The sequence below is a fragment of the Rhincodon typus genome, chromosome 47 (assembly GCF_021869965.1).
Source record: "Rhincodon typus isolate 14 chromosome 47, sRhiTyp1.1, whole genome shotgun sequence".
Classification (NCBI taxonomy): Eukaryota; Metazoa; Chordata; class Chondrichthyes; order Orectolobiformes; family Rhincodontidae; genus Rhincodon; species Rhincodon typus.
In genome coordinates this window covers 925,538-935,976 of record NC_063378.1, presented here as the reverse complement: position 1 = coordinate 935,976, position 10,439 = coordinate 925,538, and the positions used below count along the sequence as shown (strand labels likewise).

General features: G+C 42.9%; 1 protein-coding gene across 2 annotated transcripts in view; it reads left to right on the top strand.

The window, feature by feature from the left end:
• Nucleotides 1-10,078, top strand: part of LOC125487964 — a 31,113-nt gene extending 21,035 nt beyond the window's left edge. The window contains exons 6-9 of one of the 2 annotated variants that reach the window (XM_048620683.1): nt 1,174-1,201; nt 1,366-1,418; nt 3,039-3,073; nt 4,515-10,078. In XM_048620683.1, coding sequence (XP_048476640.1) covers nt 1,174-1,201; nt 1,366-1,418; nt 3,039-3,073; nt 4,515-4,652 — 254 coding nt within the window. In that variant the 3' untranslated portion in view covers nt 4,653-10,078. The remainder of the gene's footprint in view (nt 1-1,173; nt 1,202-1,365; nt 1,419-3,038; nt 3,074-4,514) is intronic. The other variant, XM_048620684.1, reaches the window with a different exon arrangement.
• The last annotated feature ends 361 nt before the right edge of the window (nt 10,079-10,439 follow it).

Sequence of the window (10,439 nt, the reverse complement as noted above, 5' to 3'; positions counted from 1 at the left end):
CTTATCTGCTTTCCGAAGGGACCACTCTCTCCGTGACTCCCTTGTCCGCTCCACACTCCCCTCCAGCCCCATCACACCCGCCACTTTTCCCTGCAACTGCAGGAAGTGCTACACCTGCCCCCACACTTCCTCCCTCACCCCAACCCCAGGCCCCAAGAAGACTTTCCACATCAAGCAGATGTTCACCTGCACATCTGCTAATGTGGTATACTGCATCCGCTGTACCCATTGTGGCCTCCTCTACATTGGGGAAACCAAGCGGAGGCTTGGGGACCGCTTTGCAGAACACCTACGCTCGGTTCGCCATAAACAACTGCACCTCCCAGTCGCGAACCATTTCAACACCCACTCCCATTCCTCAGACAACATGTCCATCCTGGGCCTCCTGCAGTGCCACAACGATGCCACCCGAAGCTTGCAGGAACAGCAACTCATATTCCGTTTGGGAACCCTGCAGCCCCATGGTATCAATGTGGATTTCACAAGCTTCAAAATCTCCCCTCCCCCTACCGCATCCCAAAACCAGCCCAGCTCATCCCCGCCTCCCTAACCTGTTCTTCCTCCCACCTATCCCCTCCTCCCACCTCAGGCCCCACCCCCATCTCCTACCTACTAATCTCATCCCGCCCCCTTGACCTGTCCATCCTCCCTGGACTGACCTATCTCCTCCCTACCTCCCCACCTACACTCACCTTTACTGGCTCCATCCCCGCCTCTTTGACCTGTCTGTTTCCTCTCCACCTATCTTCTCCTCTTTCCATCTTCTATCCGCCTCCCCCTCTCTCCCTATTTATTTCAGAACCCCCTTCCCCTCCTCCATTTCTGATGAAGGGTCTCGGCCCGAAACGTCAGCCTTCCTGCTCCTCTGGTGCTGCTTGGCCTGCTGTGTTCATCCAGCTCTGCACCTTGTTATCTCACATTTACCTTTCTAACTGCCAACTGAACCTGCCTGTTACCTGAAGAGAATCCTGAACTCGACTCCCAAGTTCCTTTCTGCTTCGGATTTCTCTTTGTTCTGTCTGTACAGATGGTGTCAGATCTGCTCTGTTTCTTTAACATTCTCTGTTTTTGATTCTAATATCCAACATCCTGCTGTTCTTTGTTTTATATTATTGACATTGACCATCATGTTTGAGGCATTTCACCATTATATTTTTGTTTTATATTCGTCAGGTCGAAATAAACATCGAAATATACAGAGGTGAGAATGTTATATGACTCATGTTAATCCGATATTTGACTTTATGCAACATATATACATGTACATTAATACATCGTTCCATCTAATATTTATTCCATTTTGATTTTTGTGCAATTAATTCCCATTATATCACACTTGGGTCAATATATGTCTTTATTTTTCAGGACTGCTCCCTCAGCAGTTCAAAATACACACAGCGAAGGCTCTGATAGCATTTGTAAGTATATCACTGATATTAGTGACTGGCTGTAATGACCGTGGTGCAGAGTAACATCTTTCTGTGTGATTCTTAACATGAAAAATGTGTTAACGGTTTTAGTGAAGAAATTCTAAATTTCATTCCTATCCACTGTATGATTGTTCACTCTTTGATCAGATAGAGTCTTAACATCAGAAACAAGCATTGAAATAATGTGAATTTTGGTGTAGTGATTGAGAGAGAGAGAGAGAGAGAGGGATTTAACATTACAAGTTATAAACACAGGAAGTGCTGGAGAAACTCAGCAGGTCTGGAAGCATCTGTAGAGAGAGGGACAGATAGAATTAACCTTTCTGGTCAAGTGATCCTTCTTCAGAAGGGCTAGCTAAGGGGCTGTCAGACAAAACACAAGCAATTTCATTCAGGATCCTGTCTCTATCATGTTGGAGATTCACTTCAAGTAAAGTCAAGGACATGATGTAGAAGCAAGCATTTGAAGTGATACCATTGGGTTTGCATTCACTGTTGTCCAAATCTATCCTTAAAATTTGTCTGTAATGTAAATGACAGAGCTGTAACCCATCCTTACGGCCTGATTTTCCAATACCATATAAGGCTGTTAGAGTAAAGAAACTGTTTCATCGAAAAGACCCAGTGCCCTGGAATAAATAGTGTGTGGTGTGTTCTCCTCTTTGTAGAGGAGGAGGTGAAACTGTCCATGTTATGTTGCCTTTTAGTCACCATCTGGACACTGGTTTGCACCAACTGGATAAAAATGCAACTTACAGAACAGTCCACAAGAGCATAACATCATAAGAAATAGGAACAACAGTCCTGTTCGGCCCTCGAGTCTGCTCCACCATTCAATCGGATCATGGCTAATCCAACATGTCTCACATGCACCTTCCCTGTTACCCCTGATTCCCTGACTGATCAAGAATCTACCTACCTTAGCCTTAAATATGCACCCCTCCCCCCTCCCTCCCCAGTGCAGAAAGTTCTGTATGGCAAGGAGTTCCAAAGCCTCACAACCCTCTGAGGGAAGAAATCCCTCCTCATCTAAGTCTTCAATTGGCAAACCTTTATTGTGAGACTGTGCCCTTTGGTCCTAGACACTCCCATGAGGGAAACATTCTCTCAGCATTGACTCTGTCAGGCCCCAAAATGTTTCAATGAGAAAACTCTCATTTTTCTAAACTCCAGTGAGTAGAGCCCCAATCTGTTTAGCTCATAAGACAATCTCTCCATCCCGGGGATTATCCTCATGCATAGAATATAGATCTCACAAATATTATTTGTCACTATTTACTGGACTACAGATTAGGTAAGGGTGGTTCGCTTGGATGGCAGGTGGATGATGCCAACAGCATGGATTCAATTCCCACACCAACTAAGGTTAGCTTGAAGGACTGTCCATCTCAACCTCTCCCTCACATGAGGTATGGTGACCCTCAGGTTAAACCACCACCAGATGTCTCTGCACAATGCAAGAGTGGGCCTATGGTTGTTTTTGTTTAATTTTGGGCCTATATTTCAGTGGACACCGAGTTTTAGCAACAATTGACAACATAAACTACTGAGTCTCAGTGCTTAGACAAGGAAGAGAAAAACTCAATTTATGTGCTTCTTTTATCCTAGGTAACAATGCCAATTTGATCCATCATAGAACAATGGTAAACATGCAATTCTTAGTCAAACTCCAATCACGTATTTTCTTGCTATGTAAAGTCTGATTAGATTTTCCTGTCGAGAGAGAGAGAGTCCAGGGATATAGAATATACTTTGAGGGTGAGAAAGAATAGAACAAGAATGGAGAGATTGATAGAGAGAGAGAGAAACACCATTGGGATTGGGGTGGGCGTGAGGGATGGGGTGCTGATGGACAGAAATAATGGGTAGGGAGAAAGAGAATGATGGGAGTGAGACGGAGAGGGATGCAGAAAATTGATACAAACAGAGGGACAAATGGGCAAATGGTGGTGAGAGTTGGGGGGGAAGGCAACAAAATATGAAAACAGAGATAAACATAGGAAGGACATTGAAAAGAAAGAGTCATAGAGTCATTCAGCATGGAAACAGACCCTTCGGTCCAACTCATCCATGCTGACCAGGTTTCCTAAACTGAACTAATCTCATTTGCTGCATTCGGCCCATATCCCTCTAAACTTTTCCTATCCATGTACCTGTCCAAATATTTTTTTAAAATGTTGTAATTGTACCCCCTTCTACCACTTCTTCTGGTAGCTCATTCCATACACACACCACCCTCTGCATGAAAAAGTTGCCCTTTTAAATCTGACCCTCTTACCTTAAACCTGTGCCACCTACTTTTTGACTTCTCTAGCCTTGGGTAAAGACCTTGGCTATTTACCTTATCTCTGCCCCTCATGATTACATAAATCTCTATAAAGTCACCCCTCAACCTTCCATGCTCCAGTGGAAAAAGTCCTACCTCCCCTTAGAACTCAAACTCTCCAGTCCCGGCAACAGCCTTGTACATTTTTACTTCCTAGTTTAACGACATACCCCCTGTAACAAGCAACCAGAATTTATGCAGTATTCTAAAAATGGCCTTACCAATGTCTTGTACAGCTGTAACGTGATGCCCCAACTCCTACACTCAATGATCTGAACAATGAAGGGAAGCCTGCTGAATACCTTCTTCCCTGCCCTGTCTACCTATGATGCCACTTTCAAGGAACAATGAACCGGCACACCTAGGTCCCTCTGGTCGACAGCACTCCCCACACCCCTACCATTGACTGGGTAGGTTCTGTCCAGAATTGCCTTACTAAATTAAACTCCAACTCCACTCCTCATCCATTGGCCTATCCAAACAAAATCCTATTGTACTTTTAGATAACCTTCTTCACAGATTTCACCAATTTGTAATCATCTGCAAAGCTTACTAATCAAACCTCCGAAATTCTCATCCAAATGGAGAGACCAAAAGCTCAAAAAAAAGAGATGTGTGGGGGTGTAGTGAGAAAGGGATTGACAGGAAGCAGGAGATTGAGATAGATAGATGAATACAATAAATCTGTCGCGAGGAACAAAGGCACACGATATTGGTGTATACTTTACAAATGCCACTTTCCATGTTGCTCAATGCAGGATGAGTATTCCGATGTGCACGACAACAAATGTGAGGGAGTTACTTACGCTGCCTTGAACATGGATGGTGTGAATCAAAATGAAGCTGCCTCGGTCATCAGGGGAGAGACGTGTGTTTATATGGACGTGCAAAAATAACAATTTTTCTCCATCCACCATTGCTGTCTGCTTCTGTCACATTGCTTGCTAAAGCTCAACTGGTGAATTAATTCACACACCCACCCCTCCCACCCACCCCGCAATCCCCACTCAGTCAACTGACACAGCAGAAATCCTCTCCTGGTTCCCTGAGTCATCAAAGTCACCTCGGGACATTGCCAGGATTGGAAATATGGCAAACGTTTCCATCGCGAACCCTTAAGCCTCCTCTCAACAGATGGGCCCAGCTGCAGTACGAGAGAGAGAGGGGCCACTCAGATTTTCAATTCTGCTTGGATTGATTGATTGATTGATTTATTGTTACATGTACCGAAGTACAGTGAAAGGTTTTGTTTATGTGCAGTATAGGCAGATCATAGTAAGCAAGGAGGTACAGATCAAAAAAGCTTAGACAGAGGCAGAGATAACATCAGATGAAGGGTCTAGGCCCAAAACCTCAGCCTTCCTGCTCCTATGATGCTGCTTGGCCTGCTGTGTTCATCCAGCTCTACATCTTGTTATCTCTGATTCTCCAGCATCTGCAGTTCCTTCTATCTCTTAGACAGAGTCATTCAGGTTACATTGCACAGGGCTTGCGCGAGGCGAGATCAATGTCAGCAAGATCAGCATTATTTGAGGCTAGAGAGTCCATTCATCAGTCTAATAATGACCGGGAAGAAGCTGTTCCTGAACCTGCTTGTGTGTGTGATCAGGCTTCTGTACCTTCTGCTCAACAGAAGAGGATGTAGGAGATCGTTACCGGGGTGTGATGGATCTTTGATGATGTTGGCAGCAGCGAGCCGTGTAAATGGAGTTCACGAATGGGAGGTTGGCTTCCGTGATAGTTTGGGCTGTGCACACCATCTTCCGTAGTTTCTTACTGCCCTGGAGTTGCCATACCAGGCCGTTTTGCGCCTGGACAGTATGCTTTCAATTGTGCATCTGTAGAAGTTGGTGAGGGTCCTTATGGACATGCTGAATTTCCTGAGCTACCCCTCAGAAAGGAGAGGCATTGTTGTGCCTTCTTTTTGTCACATGAATGTGAGAAGTCCAGGACAGGTTGTTGGTTATTGTCACTCAGAGAAACTTGACGCTTTCCACCCTCTCAACCTCATTTCTGTTGATGTAGATGAGAGAATGTTCTCCTCTTTTCTTTCTGAAGTCAATGATCAGTTCTTTAGTTTTGCCGAGAGAGAAGTTGTTCTCATTGTACCACGTTGCCAAACCCTCTATCTCCCTTTTCTGTATTTTGATAACCATCTAATAATGGTTATTAGATATCCATTAGATAGAGGTGTTTGTGAAGGTTTTCGTCACAATAAAAAGAGCCTATGCCCCACTGAAAGAAATAGGGTCAGTGCTGTGAAGATTTATATATGCCAGAAGATTGAGGAACTTTTAGACACCGAAAAGGTTAAGAACAAGTGAAAGCATGCAGGTACACAAGAAAGAAACAGAGAAAAACAGACTAACAACGTCCTAAATATATGAAAAAGCCCCTCGAGCCTGTTCTGCTTGCCATTCAATGAGGTTGTGGCTGATCTGTGGCCCAACTCCATTGACCTGCCTTTGGTCCGTACCCCCTAATACCTCTGCCTAACAAAAATGATCTCTCTCAGATTTAAAATGAATAACTTAACTAGCATCCATTGTGGTTTATGTAAGACAGTTCCTGTCCTCTACCAGTTGTTATGTGATGTGTATTATCACCAGACTGTTAATATGGAGACCCAAGTAATGTCCTGGAGACTTGGATTCAAATCCTGCCATGGCAGATGGTGGAATTTGATATCTGTGATAACCTGTAATTAAGACTTTAACAATGATCATGAATCCGATGCCAATTGTTAGGAAAAATCTACCTGGTTCACTAACGTCTTTGAGGGAAGGAAATCCACTGTCCTTACTTATATGGCCTACATGTGACTCCAGATCAACAGTGATGCGGTTGACCCTTAACTGCCCTTGGGGCAATTAGGGACGATCAATAAATTCCGCCCCAGCCTGTGACACTAACATCCGATAAACATGTTTTTTTCAAAAAAAAGTGTTTCCTGACATCTCTCCCAAATAGTCTAGCCCTAATTTTTAGACTACATCCGCTAGTACTAGAATTTGTGGCATTCTCCAGGATGAAATTAATGCCAGGCAAACTGAATGGACCTCTTCTCTCTGTCTTTATTGCAGAGGACACTAAAAGAAATCCTGAGAATAGTTGAAAAGGAATGATCAAAAGAGAAACAGAGAAAGAGACCTTTAATGTCAGTTGAGGTAAAGCTAATAGGATTCATATTGGAGAAATCTGAGTTAGACTTGAGAAATTCAGCAAATCTGGCAGCATTTGTGGAGAGAGAGAAACAGAGTCAATGTCATACGCTTTAAATGCAGAAAGTGCTGGAGAAACTCAGTAGATCTGGCCGCAGCTGGAGAGAGAAAGAGTTAATGATTCGAGCCTCGTGACCCTTCCTCGCAACTAGAAGCATCTAGAAAAAGGTAGTATGGAGGGGTGGGAGCAAGCGTGAAACTTAAGTGCAGACAATGTCCAGACAGAGAGAGAGAGAGAGAGAGAGAGAGCGAGAGAGACAAAAGCATCAGCTGGTTAATAGGAAGACGGGGAAAAAGAGAAGCTGGATAATAGGGATAATGAGGATTTGACAATGGGTTGGCAGTGCTGAAAGTAACTCATAAAGGTGTTGGGGGTGGGTAAACATTCCCTATCAACAACGATCAACAGAGACCCAGATAATGTTCTGGGGACCCAAGTTCGAATCCTGCCATGGCAGATGGTGGAATTTGAATTCAATAAATATCTGGAATTAACAATCGAATGATGACTATGAATCCATTGTCAACTGTCAGGAAAAACCCATCTGGTTCACTAATGTCTTTGAGGGAAGGAGTCTGCCATCCTTACCTGGTCTGCCCTACCTGTGATTCCAGACCCACAACAATGTGGCTGTCTCTTAACTGCCCTCTGGGCAATTAGGGATGGGCAATAAATGCTGCCTAGCCAGCGACGCTCTCATCCCATAAATGAAGAAAGAAAAAAAGTTCTTTTGACTGCTTTCCCCTCGTTTCTCTCTGGGCACTGTCTCTATCTCTTACGTTCTGAAGAAGGGTCACTGGTCTCAAAACATTAATTCTGCTTTCTCTCTCCAAAGACAGTGCCAGACCTGCTGAGTTTTCCCAGCACTTTCTGTTCTTGGTTCAGATCTCCATCATGTGCAGTTCCTTGCCTTATTTTAGCACCTCCACCTCTCCATCTCACTCTCACAGTCCCTAAACCATTATTTAGGAAACGTGAAAGAAAGGAAGACATGAGTAAGCCATTCAGCCCCTCAAGTCTGTTCCACCGTTCAAAGAGATCATGGCTGATCTATGGCCTAACTCCATATGGGAACCCTTGGCCTAACAAAAACTTATCTCTCTCAGGTTGAAAATTAACAACCGATCCAGCATCCATTGGCATTTGTGGAAGAGAGTTCCATACCTCTACCATCCTTTGTGCAAAGACCTGCTTTCCAACATCTCTCCTGAACGGTCTGGCCCTCATTTTCTGACTAAGCTGTCCCTAGTTCTAGAATCCCCAACTAGTGGGAATAGTTTAGCTGCCCTGTATTTTCCTGTTAGTATCTTGAAGATCGCCCTCAAACCTCCTAAATTCAAAAGAAAGGCTAATTTGTCTAATCTCTCTGCGTAACGTAATCCCTGAAGACAAGGTGTCATTCTTGTGAACCAACGTTGTACTCCCTCCAAGATCAATTTATCCTTCCTAAGATGTGGTGCCCAGACCTACAAGCGGGGACTAACCAGGGTTTTGTATAACTGCAGAGTAACTTCTACATCCTGTGCTCCAGCCCTCTAGATATAAGGGCCAGCATTCCATTAGCTGGCTTGATTATTTATTTCAGTATGAATAAAGATTGGCCAACTAGGCCATTATCAGATTGAGAAGTTGTAATAAAGTTTTTTGGCACAAGGATCAGTACTGTTTACAATTAATGTCATGAGCTAATTAAATGAAGCTAGAATCTGCCAAAAAAGAGACATTTGCACTTGATTTCAGATCCTGAATATGTGAAAGGAGAATGAATGGAATATTGGATCAAGAGCAGACCATCAGCCCCTCGAACCTGTCCTGCAATTTAATGGCTGATCTGCAGCCTAATTCCATATACCTGCCTTTGGCCCAAACCCTTAATATATTTGCTGAACAAAACATTATCTCTCTCAGATTTAATAACATGACAATGAAATATGTGCTTCATGTGACAAGCCCCTTTATAGACTGTTTTACTTGTTCCAGAAGAAACAAAATTGGCCAGAAATGACTGCCAGCTTGGCAACTCTGAATAACTGATTGGATCTTATTCCTTTTATATGGTAAAGAGTGGGGATAACAATATTCCTTTTATATGGTAAAGAGTGGGGATAACTATTGTCAATTTTCTCAATTCATTCACTAGTCTATTTTTCCTGAACTTTAAATGCATGCTTTATCAAGGGGCATTGAAAATCGATTTAATTTGTCATTGAAATAAGGCATGCTTAATTCAAACAAAAAAAATCAAATGAACATTGTCACAGATATTTGGTCATTTTATCCTTGAATATTATGATATTTCAAGTGCTCATCCAAATACTTTTTAAGGTTTCTGGCTCCCACTACCTTCCCAGGCAATGTATTCTGGATTCCCACCATCCTCTGTGTGAAAAAGTTTTTTTTTTCAAATCCCCTCTGAATCTCCTGTCCCTTACCTTAAAAATGTGCCCCCCATGATTAACCCCACTCAGCAAAAGGAAGGGGAGAAAAGATGACCTTGTCAGGAGTGTGACAACACCAAATGCAATTACCCCTCCAAGTCAACACAACGCACTTATTCATAGCTTTATTGCTGTTCTTCCAATGTAACTGGCTCAATACTCTCAATCACCCTTTCTGTGTGTGGGGTGTCATCGAACAGCTCAAAGACAGCAGTGGTTTAAAAAGTCATCTTAAGACCAACTTTGCAGGGGGAAGGCGGGGTCATAATTGGACATGGGATAATAAACAATGCCTTGTCCATTGACGCCCCATTCCACAAGCAAATAAAAAATAAGCTTGACTAATAAATTGAGTGAATGGCCTCAAACTTATAAAGAAGAATATTTCTGAAGAAGGGTCTAAACCCGAAACGTCAGCTTTCCTTCTCCTCTGATGCTGCTTGGCCTGCTGTGTTTATCCAGCTTTACACCTTGTTATCTCTGGCCTCAAACTTATTCATCTAGTTTGGTGTTTGTTCGTCAGCATGGACGTGGTGGGCTGAAGGACCTGTCACTATGTCATGTGACTCTACAAATCTATAAAACTCACTTCTTTGAAACGCTGCTCCACTTTTGAATGTCAAAGAGCCGGAAAATGAAATAAAGTTATTGTTTCAAATGAAGGTGGACAAAATAAGTTTCATTTTCTCTTCCAAATCCAAAATCTGTTCAATCGAGTGAGTTACATCGCGTGGCGAATATTGCTTCATACTATTTAATTTTATGGAATAAATGAAGCCCAGTACCTCTCGGTATTTTGGCATCCAGCTTTCCCTGAAATGAAAACAAATTGCAAATAGATAATGTAAAGATTCACAGATTTTTCTTTGCAGTATGTACATTTCATGAATCAAACACAATACCTTTTTCCTGTATCCACTCCTGGAAAATAAATCAGCCGTAGTTAATTATTGCAATATTGTTTAGCTATTTGGAGGCAGTTCAGAGGTGATTTGATACACTGATTCCACAGTTGAGGGGTTT